This window comes from Bos taurus, chromosome 15 (genome assembly GCF_002263795.3).
Source record: "Bos taurus isolate L1 Dominette 01449 registration number 42190680 breed Hereford chromosome 15, ARS-UCD2.0, whole genome shotgun sequence".
Taxonomy (NCBI): domain Eukaryota; kingdom Metazoa; phylum Chordata; class Mammalia; order Artiodactyla; family Bovidae; genus Bos; species Bos taurus.
Genome location: NC_037342.1, coordinates 43,434,750 through 43,454,311, shown reverse-complemented (window position 1 = coordinate 43,454,311; position 19,562 = coordinate 43,434,750). Strand labels below are relative to the sequence as shown.

The 19,562-nt window shown below is 39.6% G+C and overlaps 1 protein-coding gene across 4 annotated transcripts in view; it reads right to left on the bottom strand.

The window, feature by feature from the left end:
• Positions 1-19,562, bottom strand: part of DENND5A (DENN domain containing 5A) — a 94,427-nt gene that overhangs the window by 15,008 nt on the left and 59,857 nt on the right. For all 4 annotated transcript variants that reach the window (XM_002693106.6, XM_059875107.1, XM_005216096.5 and 1 more), the window contains 7 exons: positions 17,357-17,674; positions 16,019-16,234; positions 15,314-15,548; positions 12,351-12,501; positions 11,572-11,665; positions 8,388-8,519; positions 6,292-6,444 (listed from right to left, as the gene is read on the bottom strand). In XM_002693106.6, the coding sequence (XP_002693152.2) occupies positions 6,292-6,444; positions 8,388-8,519; positions 11,572-11,665; positions 12,351-12,501; positions 15,314-15,548; positions 16,019-16,234; positions 17,357-17,674 (1,299 nt within the window). The remainder of the gene's footprint in view (positions 1-6,291; positions 6,445-8,387; positions 8,520-11,571; positions 11,666-12,350; positions 12,502-15,313; positions 15,549-16,018; positions 16,235-17,356; positions 17,675-19,562) is intronic.

The window sequence follows — 19,562 nt, the reverse complement described above, 5'->3', positions numbered from 1 at the left end:
GGGAACAGAAAAAGGAAATGGTCCCCCACTGGGAATAGGAAGGACATGGTCAAAAAAAGAGCCTGAGAATAGACCAGTGGATAAGAAAGAAAAAAGCAAATAATCTATCAATCTCTAAATGGTCTGTTGGTTGAAGGTCAGCTTGGGTAGTGCATGATGGCTTTTGCAGAGGAACAGATACCCAGCCTACAAGATTCTATAACAGCTCCCAAATTTCCTAAAGTAGTTAAAAGCATTCCTGCCCTCTGCAGCCTAGGGAGAGTACATCATCACAAGGATGAGGATTTACTGTGAAAGATATTTTGAAGAAGCCTGCAGAAGAGGCAGCTGGTACTTAACTGCACGTCTAAGATATACTACTGTCAACAAAGCAGAACCTCGGCACTTGAAAATGTAAAAGCTGCAGTTTAAACTGCGGGAGACATGTAGTAGTTTGTCATTTTCAGTTCAGTACAGACACTCAGTTGTGTCTGACTCTGCGACCCCATGAACTGCAGCATCAGTACAGACACTCAGTTGTGTCTGACTCTGCGACCCCATGAACTGCAGCACACCAGGCCTTCCTGTCCATCACCAACTCCCAGAGTTTACTCAAACTCATGTCCATCAAGATGGTGATGCCATCCAACCACCTCATCCTCTGTCATCCCCTTCTCCTCCCGCCCTCAATCTTTCCCAGCATCAGGGTCTTTTCCAATGAGTCAGCTCTTTGCATCAGAAGGCCAAAGTACTGGTGCCTCAGCTTCAGCATCATTCCTTCCAATGAATATTCAAGATTGATTTCTTTTAGGATTGACCTATTTGATCTTCCTGCTGTCCAAGGGTCTCTCAAGAGTCTTTTCCAACATCACAGTTCAAAAGCATCAATTCTTCCGGCACTCAGCTTTCTTTATAGTCCAACTTTCACATCCATACATGACTACTCGAAAAACCAAAGCTTTGACTAGACGGACCTTTGTTGGCAAAGTAGTGTCTCTGCTTTTTAATATTCTGTCTAGGTTGTTCATAACTTTTCTTCCAAGGAGTAAGCGTCTTTTAATTTCATGGCTGCAGTCACCATCTGCAGTGATTCTGGAGCCCAATAAAATAATGTCTGCCACTGTTTTCACTGTTTCCCTATCTACTTGCAATGAAGTGATGGGACCAGATGTTATGATCTTAGTTTTCTGAATGTTCAGCTTTAAGCCAACTTTTTCACTCTCCTCTTTCTCTTCCATCAAGGGGCTCTTTAGTTCTTCTTCACTTTCTGCCATAAAGGTGGTGTCATCTGCATATCTGAGGTTATTGATATTTCTCCCGGCAATCTTGATTCCAGCTTGTACTTCATTCAGCCCAGCATTTCTCAGGGCTGAATGATGTACTTCTGCATATAAGTTAAATAAACAGGGTGACAATATACAGCCTTGACATATTCCTTTTCCTATTTGGAACCAGTCTGTTGTTCCATGTCCGTTCTAACTGTTGCTTCCTAACCTGCATACAGATTTTTCAAGAGGCAGGTCAGATGGTCTGGCATTCCCATCTCCTTCAAAATTTTCCACAGTTTGTGGTGATCCACACAGTCAAAAGCTTTGACATAGTCAAATAAAGCAGAAATAGATGTTTTTCTGGAACTCTCTTGCTTTTTTGATGATCCAGCGGATGCTGGCAATTTGCTCTCTGGTTCCTCTGCCTTTTCTAAAACCAGCTTGAACATCTGGAAGTTCATAGTTCACATATTGTTGAAGCCTGGCTTGGAGAATTTTGAGCATTTTGTAACTAGCCTGTGAGATGAGTGCAATTGTGCGGTAGTTTGAGCATTCTTTGACATTGCCTTTCTTTGGAATTGGAATGAAAACTGACCTTTTTCAGTCCTGTGGCTACTGCTGTGTTTTTCAAATTTGCTGGCATATTGAGTGCAGCACTTTCACAGCATCATCTTTCAGGATTTGGAATAGCTCAGCTGGAATTCCATCACCTCCACTAGCTTTGTTTGTAGTGATGCTTCTTAAGGCCCATCTGACTTCACATTACAGGATGTCTGGCTCTAGGTAAGTGATCACACCATCGTGATTATCTGGGTCATGAAGATCTTTTTTGTACAGTTCTTCTGTGTATTCTTGCCACCTCTTCTTAATATCTTCTGTTAGTTCCTTACCATTTCTGTCCTGTATTGTGCCCATCTTTGCATGAAATGTTCCCCTGGTATCTCTAATTTTCTTGAAGAGCTCTCTAGTCTTTCCCATTCTATTGTTTTCCTCTATTTCTTTGCACTGATCACTGAGGAAGGCTTTTGTCTCTCTCCTTGCTATTCTTTGGAACTCTGCATTCAAATGGGTATATCTTTCCTTTTCTCTGTTGCTTTTCACTTCCCTTCTTCTCAAAGCTACTTGTAAGGCCTCCTCAGACAACCATTTTGTTTTTTTGCATTTCTTTTTCTTGGGGATGGTCTTAATTCCTGTTCTCGAATTAAGAACACAAACCTCTGGCCATAGTTCATCAAGCACTCTGTCTATCAGATCTAGTCCCTTAAATCTATTTCTCATTTCCACTGTATATTTGTAAGGGATTTGATTTAAGTCATACCTGAATGGTCTAGTGGTTTTCCCTACTTTCTTCAATTTAAGTCTGAATTTGGCAATTAGGAGTTCATGATCTGAGCCACAGTCAGCTCCTGGTCTTGTTTTTGCTGACTGTATAGAGCTTCTCCACCTTTGGCTGCAAAGAATTAATCAATCTGATTTTGGTGCTGACCACCTGGTGATGTCCATGTGTAGAGTCTTCTCTAGTGTTGTTGGAAGAGGGTGTTTGCCATGAACAGTGTGTTCTTTTGGCAAAGCTCTATTAGCCTTTGCCCTGCTTCATTCTGTACTCCAAGGCCAAATTTGCCTGTTACTCCAGGTGTTTCTTGACTTCCTACTTTTCCATTTTGGGTTTTACCAAGACACAAATCTGAATAGTATTTTCAAGCCTGATGTTAAGGGAGCAATTTGCCTATAAAGTAAGTGAGCCTAGCTGGCCACCTAGCAACTGCTTTGTTTCCTTAGTCTAGTTATCCTTGTATACATAGAGACCCTTGTCTCTATGTTAACTTGTTATAGGATTAAAAATTTTACTTCAGATTCATGATAAATATTCTCACATAGCAGATATAAATGTAGTATAATTTTAATAGTAGGATTTATTATGGTCATTTTACAAGTGATTTAGTTCTATATTTTACAAGAGTAATAATGACAGAAACTACCATGTCTTGACATTTTCTATGAACTAAGCACTATGTTAAAAGTTTAAAATACAATATTTTACTTAATGCTTCTAACAATTCTACAATGTAGGTACCTCTACCTTCATTTTCTTTAGAAAAGAACAAACTGAGAATCAACTAAGTAACTTGTAAAAGATCATATAACTAGTAAGTAGGGTATTGGGATGCAAGTTTAAGTACAGCTAATATTAGAACCATTACTGTTAATAATGATGCTATATGGGGAGCTTCTGGAAGACAGCATTTAACTTCTGAAGCTGTATTTTCTGAAGAAAAATTTATATTTGGCAATGAATGTGGGGAATTAAGTCTCAAGATTTTTCCCATGAGAATATGGAAGCTCTATTTTATTTTTATCCACCAATTAACCTGATTTGGGGAGGGGGGTGAATCAAGCATGTGAATGGGAAAAATCCCCCATCTACAGATCACTAAGCTGTTGACATGAACTTTCTGTAGGTTTGGATTTCCTACAAGATTTAACCAACTTAAAACCCAACAACCTTAATGGCAGTTTTTAAAAAAACACACAATTAGAAAAGACCATTTTTTAAATTCACTGAAATACCAAATGTTTGAGAAAACAGATGTTCAACAAAATCAATGAGACTTATAATTCTTATACTGTTACGAACTGGTTTATTAATACTATAAAGAAAAAGACAATATGAGAGCTCAAAATATTCACGGTCTTTGATTTAGTTAATTCAACTTCTAGAAACCCATATATCCATCCATTTGCCAAAACCATTATTAACTCTTGAAAAAGCAGAGACTGCCTTATTCATCACTGTATCCCCTAAATATAGGCAGACTAAGAAGGCAGGCTCCTTTAACACAACGGTCTGGATGTGACACAGAAATACAGCTGGTCACCAGAGTCCTCACATGTAATGATGCCAAAGAGCCAAAGGCAAGAGCAACACCAGCCACGGTGCCAGAAGGACACCCAGGTGCTCAGTGACTGCAAAGGGGCTGACTGGGACTTCAAGATTCAAATTGCCCAACTACACATTTGGGAATGTGGCCAAACAATATACAGCACCAGATTCTCCAAGAATGTCACATGCATGAAAGATGAGAAACAACCCCTTTTCACTGATCAGTCCTGAAATGGCAACAGTTACTAAACCAGTATGAGAAAACCAAACCTCAGAAAAATATACTAAAGGAAGTCCATATCCTTGGAAGATGTCACCAGAAGCCAAAGAGAGTGGTGAGGTTAACACAGGTTCTTATGAGGACCTGCTGTTGGCAGCCTTTCAGGCAGGCAGCTGGTAACAAACTGAGACTAGCAGCAAAAACGGTGGTTTGGGTTCTCTTTGACTTTCTAAGCAAGTAAGTAGTTGTTCAACAAGGTGCCCCCAGAGGGGACTGAGATGATCACTCTTTGAGAGTGAATTTGGTCACAGTTGGGTACATGATTGAGGGGACCAGGGAGCCAGGTATAATCCCTGGACTGAAACATAACTGAGGAATTTCTCAGCAGGAGAGAAAAGTGGTCTAAACGAAGGTTAACAAAATGGAGGTCTAAAGAGAACACGCTGTAGGGATTTCAATCCCCAGCTGAACATGTGTCCCTGCCAGAAAACAGAGATCTTCAATTCCTTCTGTGACACTGTCAGTGCTTCACATGTAGAGCTCCAAAATCAGAACTCAGGATAAAATGGAAGCTCAACTGAAAAGTTCCCACTATTCTGTACTGGTTGCTCACCAGTAAGTAGCCTCTGTCTATCCAGACTGAGAGGGGGATCAAACGGGCTCCAAACAAAATTCCCCAGGCTGTGGGAACTCCTAAAGGATATGGTTGCAAAGCCTCAGAGGACAAGTTTAAGACACCTGTGATGATATGGTATTACTATTTTTTAACACCTAACTCCCTAAAGATTTTTATGGAGAATAATAAGTTTGGGGGGAGCATATATTTTACTAAAAAACTGAAAGAGCTCAACTATATTGCCAGGCTTGCTAAACTTAAAAGAAAATGATAAAATGATCATATATAGTCTACTCATTTATTACAGAGAAAAGGAAAGAAATATAAATCCATCACATAGAACCTGGCATAATAAGAGTTATTGTATGGTGCATACCTACCACAGGCCACATACTTTTTTTTTTTTTAACCATATCTAATTATCATAACAACCCTGAAAGCTAGGTTTTATTAACTCTGTAGTATAGATAAGGAAGATGAGACTCAGAAATTCTAAGTCACTTAAAGTTATCAAGAAGAGCTAGGATTAAAAACCAGGTCTTTCTGATTTCAATGCCTATAGTGTTGCTGCTCTACTACAAAACTCTCAACATTTTAGGAATGTGATATACAATTACTAACATTTTTAAAAGCTTATAATAATAGTGCTGTTCTTAATACTGATAAATCAGAAATAAATTAGATAACCAATAATAAAGGCTTAATTTAAGTACTGTACATCTATACAGTGAAAAGAGTAATTAAAACTGAACTTTTAGAAGAATAACCACAAACATTTTTAGAGAACCTCCCAGTTATAACAAGCTCTGAACTTAGTGCTTCACACAAATTATCTTTTCAAATCTTCATAAGAGTCCTATGGAGGTGTGTTCTTTTACAATTCCATCATGGACACGAGGAAAAAGAATCTTACAGAAGCTAGGTACTGTGCTCAGTTTCACAGACTGAAAGCAGGAGTTAAACCCAGGACTATCTGACTTATAGTCTCAGCTCTTAAATACTTACCATACTATCACCTAAATTAGTTAAGAACATGGAGAAGACATTCTGAGGCAAGAAAAAACAAGTTCCAAAATATTATGTACAGGATGATCCTATTTGAATTGAAAAAAAAAAGAACTTTATTGAGACATAATTCATATTACCATAAAATTCACACTTATTAGGTGTACAATTTTCTATACCAAAAAAAAAAATCAATTTCAAGTCTCACTCCACAAGCACCATGTGCTATTCTTTAAAGCCAGCCAGCTGGAAAAGTGGGGAAACTAGTATGCAAAAAGAGGAAGATAGTCTGCTCAAAAGGGAGAGGCCAGACATTCATTACCTGTTTCACCTGTAGCCCATGACTCCAAATCCTTTCCAGTAGGTCACAAAGACTGGCAATCAAGGTGTTCTCTTCCACCCCCGTGATGTTCACTTCCCCATGGCCTAGTTCCACAGCCTCTCGCCCCATCTTCTCCACCAGCATCCTCTTGGTCTATAAGAAATCAGTCGGTAAGATTAGACACCCACATTAGCCAGATGACATTCAACTAGACAGGCTTGTGGCCACCTGCCAGGTACATCTGTTGGACTGAGAGGAAGACCCACAGGTAAAGAGTGTATTTATTTTTCACCATATCGGTCAGGTTATATAGTAAAGTGCTTTCTTTAAAGAAGATAAAAACACAGAAATCACTGACCGTGGACATGTCATTTCATCACTCGGGATTCAGTGTTTTTACTTATGAGATGAAAAGAGTTGAATAAAACCCTTTGGTCATGCTCATCTCAGACATTCTCTGATTCTCATTGCCTAACTGACCTTTTAAACAAATCTTTAAAAACATTTAATCCCAGAAATATATCTGAAGTACCTGCCAATGGGATAAAAAGTTGAGAAGTAATTTACTTTTAGGTAAAAAAATTTTCATGTGCTCACTGTAAAACAAAAACTGTATAATGATAATTGCAGGTTTCATCACTATGTGCCAGGCACTGTACTAAGTATAACATTATCTCAGTTAAGCCAAATAGCTCTGTAAGAAGTTATTATTTTTCACAATTTATTGATAATGAAATTGAGGTCAGAGAACTTAAGTAACTTGCCCAAATTCACACAGCAAAGTAGTAGCAGATCTGGTCTTTGAATCTAAAGCTGCTTGAATATTGAATTCAAGTTCTTAAGGAAGATTTGTGTTATAAATGTGTGACATATAAAAATCTGAGCAAGGAAAAAAATCACCCCATACTCTACCTTGAAGAAGCAACAACTCTTAACATTCTGGCATATTTCTTTTCTGGTACTACTATTTTTAACATTTTTATTGTGAAATATATCTCATATACATACACATGTATGTGTTTATGTGAGTGTATACTATTAGACTAACATGACCTAAGGTTAAGAAAAACAATAATGCCCATCTATACCTTTGAAGAACCCTATATGCCTTCTCCAATCACCTTCCCACTCTAGAAGTGATCACTGTCCTGACTTACACAATAAAACTACAGAAAAGCAAGGAAATGATTAACAATATAGTTTATTTTCTTTTCTTTTTCACTTTATGTCTGTGAAATTCATATACACTGAACAGATCTGTTGTGCAATTTAAAATATGTTAAGGTTATAAATATGCTGCATTTGCACACATACAAAAAAATTGCAAAAGAATATAAGGAAATTTTGGGGAAGTGACAGACATCCTGATTGTACTAGTGGTATCACCAGTGTATGCACATGGATATACGTATACCTTTGGCCAATTTGTGTTGCTATATGGCAGAAACCAATATTGTAAAGCAATTATTCTCCATTAAAAAAAAAATTTAAAAAAATTTGTAATCATCTATAGATCCCTCCAAAAAAAAAAAATGATCAAGACGTATACATAAATGTGTGCCATTTTTTATATATCAATTACACCTCAATAAAATACCTTTAAAAAAATTAAGATTCTTATAGAATGGCAAAAAAACATGCCAACAGCAAACAAACTGAGTAACACACTTTGACACACAGCAGGCACTCAGTGAAATCTTTTGTTTCTAGATACATGAAATCAGTGTTATCAGTACACTAGAGGGGCAAAAATATTTGCATATGTGTAAAATGAATCTGTTGACAATTTAACTATATTAAAACTAATGATTTTAAGTAAGTAACACAAGATGTCTAAAATTAAAAACTACCACTGCCTCTCAGCTTTAAAGAATACATATTAAATTTTTATCAAGCAAACTATGCTTGCTCTCAATCAATGTTACATGTTATGTAAAACAAATACATCTAATTCCAAGTTAACAGGATCTTAACATTAGAACTATCTCATTATATTAACAATATTTTAAAAATCAAGAGAAGAATGGTCAGAGCTAAGCCTTGGTCTCACCTTGGCTGCCAAGGAAAATACACATTCAGAAGAGCCCACAGCTCACCTTGTTGCGGCATTCCTTCAGCAGACCTTCCACAAACTTCCAGTTGGTCTGGGCAATCACTGACGGGGAGAGGTTGGACAGTTTGGGCTGGCGGATGGTGCTGCCCATATTCCTGGCTTCCTGGATGTACTTCTAAAGCAAAAGGAAAAATCAAAGACTTTGTGCCCATGCATACAAATCACAGGCAACCAGTACAGATGGGTGCCTGAAGAGGGCACTATCACCCTGCACTATCTTACTGAATCATTCTTAGGCTCAGGACAAAGTTTAAAAAGCAACTGTATCTTAGGGAAAACTAAGAGAACAGGGTGAATTAATTCTTCTTCTGAGGTAAAGCACTCCATGAGTGCTGGAATTATCTTGGCTTTAATGATACAAAAGGTAAAAAACACACAGCTGTAACACGTATGTGCAAACTCCTATGCGTGGACAAACCAACTATAATCTCAGAGTACTATTGAGAAAAATCATTTTCCCCACCAAGTTGGGAGGAATTTAATCCCTCTGCTCATATCAAAGATATCCATCTTTGCTAACCTGTTGTAAAGTTGTCTCAGACTTTTTGTGACCCCATGGACTGCAGCACGCCAACCTCCCCTGTTCTTCACTATCTCCTGGAGTTTGCTCAGATTCATATTCATTGAGTCAGTGATGCTAATCATCTCATTGTCTGCCACTCCCTTTACCTTTTACCTTTAATCTTTCCCAGTATCAGGGTCTTTTCCAATGAGTCCACTCTTTGCATCAAGTGATCAAAGCAGTGGAGTTTCAGCATGAGTCCTTCCAATGAATATTCAGGGCTGACTTCCTTTAGGATTAACTGGTCTGATCTCCTAGCTGTCCAAGGGACTCTCAAGAGTCTTCTCCAGCACCCCCATTTAAAAGCATCAATTCTTTAACACTCAGCCTTCCTTATGGTCCAACACTCACATTCGTACACTACTACTGGAAAAACCATAGCTTTGACTAGACAGACCTTTGTTGGCAAAGTGATGTCTCTGCTTTCTAATATGCTATCTAGGTTAGTCATAGCTTTTCTTCCAAGGAGTAAGCATCTTTTAATTTCATGGCTGCAATCACCATCTGCAGTGATTTGGGAGCCCAAGAAAATAAAATCTGTCACTGCTTCCACTTTTTCCCCATCTATTTGCCATAAACTGATAGGACCAGATGCCATGATCTTAGTTTTTTAAATGTTGAGTTTTAAGCCAGCTTTTTCAGTCTCCTCTTTCACTTTCATCAAGAAGCTCTTTAGTTCCTCTTCACTTTCTGCCATTAGAGTAGTATCATCCGCATATCTGAGGTTGCTGTTATTTCTCCTGGCAATCTTGATTCCAGCTTGTGATTCACCCAGTTCGGCATCTCACATGAAGTACTCTTGCATGTGTGCACACTCAAAACAAATGCATTTTCTGCTTTTCTATAATTTGCTGGTAATTCCCAACATGCTGTCTGTTTTAACACAGAACCCACATCAATGCAATAAACTGTACACTGACACCTTCTCAGTATCCCAGTTTCACAACCAACATTTGTACCCAACTTCTTCCTTGCCCATGTTTATTCCAGAAGTACAATTCTGTCCATTCTACTTTCTGCCCCCTCATTCTGCCCCTACTATCAACCCTCAAGATTAGGCTTCAATTACTATCACCTGTACTACTGCTATCTGATTTCTAACTTGCTAGCTACCTCCAGTACCTCTTGCTTCCAAAATATTCTGCCCACAGTCTCCTTTACACAATCCACCACCACACTTTAGGTCCTGCCATCTCCTCTACTTGCAATGCGCATCTCTGTTCCTAATAATCCTATCATCCAAGACTAAAACAGATGTTAGTTCCTCTAAGCAGTCTTGTTTGAGATTATCCCAGACACAATGGAACTCTGTTTTCTCTAATCAGTAATCAAACACTGGTATGCCTCCCATACAGCTCTTTCAAAAGATTCTTCTACTAAAGACTAAAAGATTCTTCTACTAAAGGCATACCTGCCTTTGCTCCCTTAGTAAACTGGCATTCCCTGAGGACAAGGCTATCTCCTTGTCATTTTTATATTTCAAAGTGTTTACTACAGTGATTTTGACCAAGAAAGCATGCTCAATAAACCCTGCTGAAAGAAGTATTATGGAGGTTAGATGGAAGACCTAGAGGAGAACTTTAAAAATAACACCCACACCCTACACCCATTATGCCATCCTCACAAAAACATTAAGTGCAACTGTACCCTATAAACCAGCCGTTAAAAATTCATGACCATACTTTGCAATTTTAATTTATTCATTTAAAAAACAGCAAAAGCAATATATTTTCCCATCCACTGAGGTGCTAGACACATATGAAAATAATATGCTTTACTTGACTTTGTATAAAATGCAAACTGCAGGGTCTTTTCTTAAAGAGAAGTTGCTGAAATATGTTTCTGAAGCTTAAGCTCCATTTTCACAACTTCATTGCAACTCAGTAAGGCAGGGTCTGCAACTTGAGGTTTATAACTTGAGGTTACAGCAGTGCTGAGAAACTCTGCTTACAAGCAATGAGGACTCAGGTCAATTGAAGAATCCTCAATCCCCAGGCACCTGATAATAATATTCCCTTGGCTCCTCCAAGAAAAAAGTCAAGATTACCTCTTTTAAATTAAGATGAAGAAAAAAATAGGTAAAAAAGGCTTCTCCTCCCCAGGTTCAGAGATTCACAGCATTAACCCAAGTTCAGCTTTTCCTCCATCTCATTCTAACAAATTAACTTCTTTTCTATCATACCAAACACACACAAAAGCCTCAAGAATTTTCAAAGGAATTTTTCCAAGTTGTAGAATCTTACTCCCTGATGTTCCTGTCACCCCTACCACTCTCACTACACCTGGGAGAGAGTGAGTATCATGCATGAGTGACTACTGAAACAATAGTGAAAGGCTTTCTTCCAAGTACTGGGAGCATCACTAAACACAAGTGCAAGTCTGGCTCAGGAGAGGATGCATGTGGTTAGTGGCTGCTGCCACTTGTGAACCACTGTACCTCCTTGTCACAAGCCAGGCCCATATCACGTATCAGGAACTAACTCATTATTAACCCTTCCCTGTGGGAAGGATGTTTGAATCAGATCAGAGACCAAGGATATACGAAAGAGAAGGAGGGTACAGCATGGTAACAGGGTCATTTCTTATGATTCTCAAGGTGTCTTACCTCTCTCTGGTCATTGTCTAAGCGCAGGTGTTCTGTGTGCTGCTTCTGCCGGTCTTTACGCCTCCACTGGGCAGGAGCATTTCTTTTTGTCCACCTGACAGAATCAAAGCAGACAATTAAGAATATTCTGCTAAGAAAGTAAGGTCAACTTATAGGAGAAAACTTAAACATCTAGGGACCAATGGTAAGCTACCAAGAAGTCATCAGAGGTAGCTCAGAAACCTTGATATAAGGGCAGGTTAAAGATCAGTGACTGGGCAATAAAGAGATATTTTTCCAGGGAACCAAGACGTTCTCTCTCTTGAAACATCTACAGAAACTTCACTTGCAGATCCAAAACTATTTTCACTCATCTCTGCCTGGCCTTCGATAAACTCATCTCCAAAAGTTAACAAAGGAAAAACAATTCTGCCAAGTTACTGAGTTTCAGGTCAGACTCCAATTATTTCAACCACTACTTACTCTACTCCACCACTTACAGTGCTAGCTAGGTGCTGTCCAGTTATGAGATTTGCAGATGATTTCAACCCATCTGCAGTCTGGCCTTTTACAGGTCCTGATACATGGAGCTATCCCAATTTGCACAGTGGAGACGGGAGCTGATGATGCTCTGTCACCTGTTTCCTTGTTTAAACAAGTGAACAACCTGGACAGTTTGTATCTTCTCCACATTTGCTTTATAAAAGTCAAGGTCTTCTGGAAATGACAGTCTAGGTCCAGATACTATATTATCACTGTGACCTGGGAGCTGCACCAGGGAATCTCTGGGGTTGACTCACTTGTTGCTGGCTGGCCCAGTGGAAAGCACGTCAGACTGTAGCTTAGGGAAGAAACCTGGTTCATACTTCCCTTGTCCAATCTTCATGTCAAGTAAATGGGGATGAACCGCAGTATGATCAATTTTTGCCAATCGCAGCTCAATTGCTTTCTCTGGATAAGAATGAAAAAGAAAGTGCAGTACTTTAAAAAATATATCAAATTCTGGGCCATATAACAAGTCTCAATAAATCTGAAATAACTTGAATCAGACAGTTAAGTCCTGTGACCAACAATAATCATTAATACCTTAACACTAAATAACACATTTCTAAATAAACCAGCGGTCGAAAAGGAAATCAAAAAAGGAAATAAAGTATTTTGAGCTGAATAAAAAGGAAAACACAAGATACCAAAATTTGTGAAACTTCATTCTTTAAAAAAGAATTTCCAAGATCTCCTCTAAATGTCACATTTTAAAGAATCTCTAAAAAGTCACCATTAGCTATGTTTTTACCATTTTCCAATCACACTGATTCAAGAAACTGAGCTGTCCATGCAGAATGAGATGAGGTAGCTGAGCTACTCTAGGCTAGAAATCTGAACCCAGCGGGAAGAACCCTGAACAAGCATTGTTGGATTACATATCTCAGGAATATACCAATGGCATTACTCCTGGGAACAGACTGTGTAGTTGCGTGGAGGGTCTTTGATACTCATTTTTCTGAAAGGAGTCACAGAAATGAGGGTTAGTTAGCTCTCCTTCCATATCCCAAACCCCACATTCTAACAAGACCACAAGAATTCATGTCCTGGCCACAAATGAGACCAGCGTAATTCATATCAGTATTTGGTATTCAACAAATGGATTACAGATGGGCTGAGGACTGACTGCCTCAACCTCTGGGCAGGAGAACAAGGCCTCAAGTCACCACAGCCTCTCATTTTAGTCTCCAGTATAAGCAGACTCCTCCCTTTAGCCCCACAATGTTAAGGTTAAGTCGCTTCAGTTGTGTCCGACGCTTTGTGACTCTATGAACTATATAGCTTGCCAGGCTCCTCTGTCCATGGGATTCTCCAGGCAAGAATACTGGAGTGGGTTGCCATTTCCTCCTCCAGGGGATCTTCACGACACAGGGATCAAACTTGCATCTTTTATGCCTCCTGTATTAGCAGACAGGCTCTTTACCACTAGCGCCACCTGGGAAGCCCTCTGACCCCACAGAGCTATCTACAAAAGCAGGCTCCTGCTCTGGACACTCTTGGCTGCAGAAAACACACACCCAGGCAGGCCAGCTCTGCACACAGTGCCAAGGTCACACGTGTGCGGGCAATGCAATCCCTGCTCTGTGGGGGACCAGCCTGACCAGCTCTAATGGGCAGACCTGGAGAACACTTCAGGATGTGGGTCTCCTGGGGAGAGGACATGCATCCTGACCAAGCAGGCCCAAATTCAAGGCTTCCTGGCCTTAAGTGGTAGACCTGGACTCTCAAAGCCATATACAAATATTGTCATTTTCAAGTGTAACACAACATGAAAACATTGGGAAGTCCTGCTTTAAAGTGATGGTTTAGGAGATCACTTTGCTCCCCAGGACCAAAACCTTAGGCAGGGTTCTGGAATCTGAAACTGGATGTGTGCTCTAGGAGGCAAAGATGACTATGTCAGAGTACTCCACCTGCATGGGCAACATGTCCTCAAGTCTTGACCAAGAGGACTATCATCTTAATGAAAGGCCTAGAGCATGAGCTGAAAGATAAAGTCAGAAGGCTACCAAGCATAAGGTTGAGGAAGCCAGGACATTGTCCAAACTGTCACCACTTGTATCTTCAAAACCTAAAAAAATGCATGGCACATTCATTCATTCATTTAGTAAATACTTGGTGAGCACTTACCATACACTGGGCATGAAATATTTACGTTTAGTAAATGAACAAACAAAACATACCAATAAGCCACAAGGACACTGAATATCACTCACGAAGTGAGCGCACTACTTAATTTGACACCTCAGGCTGAGACTATTCTCTAGCTAAACCGATTCAGACAGAATCTCTGTGAACAAAAAGGTGTACTCCACCATGCAAGTAGCAAACAACTTTTAACATCTATATGTTCAAGGTATAATGTTAGAGGAGTGGGAGTAAGACAATGAGTAAATACAGTCTCAGATTTTAAATTGCTCCCCAATAATGATACCTCAGAACAGAGATTATAAAGGGGAGGCAAGAACAAGGTACAAAAGAGCTTAGCAAAGAAATCAACTCAGCCTGAGAGCATCAGAGAAGGCTTCAGAGGAAGAGAAACATCAGCTGGATTTCTGTTAGCAGCTTACTTACCCATAACTCACTCACCCCTTCTTTCTTGCTAATAGAATCTCAATACAGTTTGGGTTAACATTATACCAGGTCAATACTCACTTTCATAGCTTCCCTTGCACTTAACAGTAGTCACATAATATGCTTTTATGAGACAATAGAAGCTATTGGGAATTTCTGGGAAAGCTTTTGCTTTCTGATATAAGAGGGACGATACAGCTGGCATCAACTTTCCCCTTGGCCCTGAATTTGAACATAGAAGGCCTCTTGTAACAATGAGGCAATAAGCATGAATATAATAAAAGTCAACATGTTAAAAATATCAGAATGAAAAGATAGAATTTCATTTCCTGATTACACTGCTGAGCAGCCGAACCACCACCAATTTTGCCCCTCTTGATAATTTGAGAACAATAAGCCCCATTTATTTAATGCGCTGCTAATTAGATTCTCTAGTACTTATAGCAGGACCCATTCTTAACTGACACAGTGTTAAACGATGAGAAAAAGTTTGCCAGGCAAAAAAGATAGAGGAAAGCATTGCAGGCAATGGAAACAACTTATGCAAAAGCAGGAAACAAGAGAAAGAAGCTGGCATGTTTAGGAATAAGGACATGTTAGTGATATAATCCAAGAGGCTAGAAAGCTAGCAACAAGGAGGCCTCACTTGCTTCATCCACTGTGGTACACTTCTGGTACATGGATGTGCGCAGAGTAGGTGTCCGAACATTCAACAGCCTGATCTTGTCTACTCGGGAGTCAAACACCCGGAGCACAGGATCTTTATCATCATCGTCATGACACATGATTTTGTTGTCAATGAAAGAAGCAAACATCTGAGTCTCCAAGAATCTTGAGAGGAAAGGCAGGTAGGGTTCAGGCTGATCTGACAGAAAAGATGCCTGGTGGGACCAAAAGGAAAGAGAGAGTCATCGAGAGGGAAGAGGTCATGTCAGCCTCAATCAACCAAGCCTATATATAGGTTAATTGTTCTCTGAAGCTTCCTAGGTCTTTACAAAAAGCAAAGCGCAAAACCTCATCATTTTAAAAAATTTATGTATTTCAAATATCCTGAAACTTTGACACACCGGCCTAAACTTACTCAGGTAACCTACTGTGGCAATCAACGTTCCCAGAATCCTGGTGTTCAACCTGCATGTGCATCTGTGCCTGAGAGAGCTCCGACTGAAGGTAAATCACCTGATAGCACTAACCCGCACCCTGCTCTAAAGCAACCAAACACTTTACCAACATCAGAAGGACCGAGAACTTGTTTCCAGCACATTTTATGGAAGAAAAACTCATCTTCAGTCACATCTTTAAATGTTCTCATTTCTTACCACCTCCCCAGCAGGACTATATTAATACTTACTTTATCAAAATTTTGCATCTGCTCTCTGTTGGTAAACCAGGACTCCTTATCCTGGCTGGGCTGAATGACAAACACCTCATAATCTGCAAACATCTGAGTGAAACGATTTGCAAAAACTTCCCGGATCTGAATGTTTAGCTGGTAAATCCTGAGTTCTTCTTCATCACACTGAACTTTGAGATCCTTATTGCTACTGGGGTCTTCACGCACTTCCAACTACAAAAACAAAACAAAATAAAACAGTTGAGAACACCCAAGTTTTTCTTTTTATCCCAAAGAAAGGCAACTCATCCTTTTTTCCCCACAAGAGTCATTCAAAAGAGAAAAAATGGGGGGAAAAAAAGAAAGGAATTCTGACATGAAGAAGAGATAAATGAGGGTGTTCCACTTGCAGGAACCAGCAACTCAATGAAAGTGGAGAGAAACTCATTACAGGCAGAGAAACAGCAATAGAAGAAAAGGCACTAGTTATCCCAAGGGTCAGGAAAGAAGGAATTTGGGAAGGCAACAAGAAAATGATAATGCAAAGCACCAAGGTCAGACTCTCATTCTCCCTTCATCTCTTTTTCTCCCCCATATTAACGTTCCCTTTCTCCCTAAAAATTTTTCCTTACTGGTCTCTTTTAACCTCTTAAATCTCTCTAAATATTTCTCTGCTCTTCTTTAACTGGCCATTATTTTTCTTTTTTAATATCTGCACTACTAACAAACCAGGAAAATGACATGCTTCACACTGCACTAAAAAAAAAAAGCCCAACAAAATGATTACCCTATTTTGTTTATATGTAATTTAAGAAAGTGATATAACAGTGAGAATGGAGAGGGTGAAGAGATGAGTAAACAACTACGGAAAGCAGACAGTCTCATCAAAGTCAGGCAATGGAAAGCTAATACATCCCTGGGAAGAACAGAGGACTAGAATTCAAGAGGGCCAGGTTCTAACTTCAAATCAACCACATAGAGGCATTTAATCTTAAGCAAAACACTCAGGCTCTCTAAGTCAACAATTCCTGCTCTATGTGCTCTAGGTTGCTGTGACATTCACATGGCAATGGATCTGAAAGAGGTCCAAACTCAGACTGCCACCAACATCCCTCTAAGTCTCTGCTGCAGTGTTTAGAGAATGACAGCAGATTCTCCTTGATGTCCAAGTGAAAAGCTACCCAGATTTAGATTCAAGTAGCATTCACATAGGATCATGTTTGCCAGGGCCAAATCCAGAGTCTCCCATACAGAGCATCCTTTCACTACTCACAGGTATGCACTGGGTACTTTCTTACCCTATACTTTATTTGACCAGGTCATCACCTTAGCTCAGACCCATATACAACATCTTACCTTCTCCAGGCTCACCCCAGTCCTCTTGACCAAGGCCTGCAGGCGGGCGATAGTTTCATTCTCCTTGAGGAACTCATAGGAATGTAAAGGGGAGCCTGCGATGTTTCCATTCCTCTTGTCAGAGACGAGTTCAGAGGCCCGGAGCCTCTTCAGCTTGGAAGCACTCTCGCTACAGTGAAGGCTTCCTTCAGGGGGAATGCCAAATGCCATGAGAATCTCAGAGACTTCCTGGACAAACTCCAATTTGTTGGGAAACTGAGGCAAGTCCTCTGGTAACTCAATGAAGTGGTTGTCAATGTCCACAAAGCAGAGGTTAGCCTGGTAGTCAAAACAGGAGGACTGTGAACAACTCCAGAGTTATTTAGAGGAATAATCAACAAGAGAGGAAAGAGCAAACATCTGCAATGGGGATAAATTAGGTGTGGCATAAAGATGGGGTGGAAGGAGGTTGACCTGAGTTCCAATACTGCCCTGATGCTTTCCAGTCTTGGTATCTTGGGAAAGATATGAAACTCTGTTTCCTCAGTTATAAAATGAAGATAAAAATATTTACCTTAGTGATAAGGATTATATAATAAGTACATAGATGCTTAGAATCTAGCACCAAATTCTCACATAGTAAATGCTCATAGAATATTTACTGAACTCACAAATTCTTACAACAGTAGAAAGAGTACTAGGAGAGTGTCACAAAGTCTGGGTACCAGATCTGACTCTGTCACTATCTCCCTATATGACCCTGAGCATGCCAGTATTCCTTTCTGAGCCTCATTCCTGATTTGTAAGATTTGGTGGCTGGTCTTGATTTCTGTGCTTCCTTCTGGCTTTAAGACTGCTTCTGAGAGGATACAGTGAGACAGTACTTTCATACACTGCTGGGGAGGCAGGTAATCTGGATAAACAAAAAGCAACCTGGCAATAGTTATCCTTATTTTACAGACAAACTGACACAGAGAGGTTAAGTAACTTGTCCAAAGTCACACAGCTAGTAAGTAGTACATCCGGGATTTGAACTCAGCTAGCCTGACTTCAGTCATATCCTCAAGCTCGTAACCATCCACTCTTCTCCTGAGAGGTCTTAGTATGTTTCTTGTTCAGTTTAACTTAAATATTTCATAGTTCTCAACCATGTTGGAATTTTCAAGTAATGCTGCTATAAATTAGAAAAGTCGTCTATCTTTGTATATTTATAACCATGAACCTGTTGCCAAGTATCTTTGTATATTTATCTTATAACCATGAACCAATTGCCAAGACAATTGTCATTTGCTTCACTGCAGAGTATTATCATGTGCTTAATTAAGCATTTGTTATAACAAGGATAAAGAGACAACCAACATCAAGGATTTAGGACAGTGTTAGTATACAATAAATGTCAATCGACACTGTTATTATCACTGTGGAATATAAAATTTCAATAAATGAATATATACACAAGTACACACTATATATTATTATATAGGAAAATTCCATAATGAAAAGATGCTAATTATCCCCACATTTGTAAATTTAATGTAAAATGGTTTTAATTTCCAGAAAGATTTTTACTTTTTTGAAGGGCATATCTGATGAACTCACTGAATCTTACCTATAAAAATAAAAGAAAAAAATAGCCAAGAAAATTCTGCTGCATCTGCTGCTAAGTCACTTCAGTCGTGTCTGACTCTGTGTGACCCCATAGATGGCAGCCCACCAGGCTCCCCTGTCCCTGGGATTCTCCAGGCAAGAATACTGGAGTGGGTTGCCATTTCCTTCTCCAATGCATGCATGCATGCTAAGTCGCTTCAGTCGTGTCCAACTTTGTGCGACCCTATGGACAGCAGCCCACCAGGCTCCTATGTCCATGGGATTCTCTAGGCAAGAATACTGGAGTGGGTTGCCATTTCCTTCTCCCAAGAAAATTCTGAGGCCACACTTAGAAGGCGAAGAAGAACTAAAGAGCCTCTTGATGAAAGTGAAAGAGGAGAGTGAAAAAGTTGGTTTAAAACTCAACATTCAGAAAACTAAGGTCATGGCATCTGATCCCATCACTTCATGGCAAATAGATGGGGCAACAATGGAAACAGTGACAGACTTTCTTTTCTTTTCTTGGGCTCCAAAATCACTGCAGATGGTGACTGCAGTCATGAAATTAAAAGACGCTTACTCCTTGGAAGAAAAGTTATGACCAACCCAGACAGCATATTCAAAAGCAGAGACATTAGTT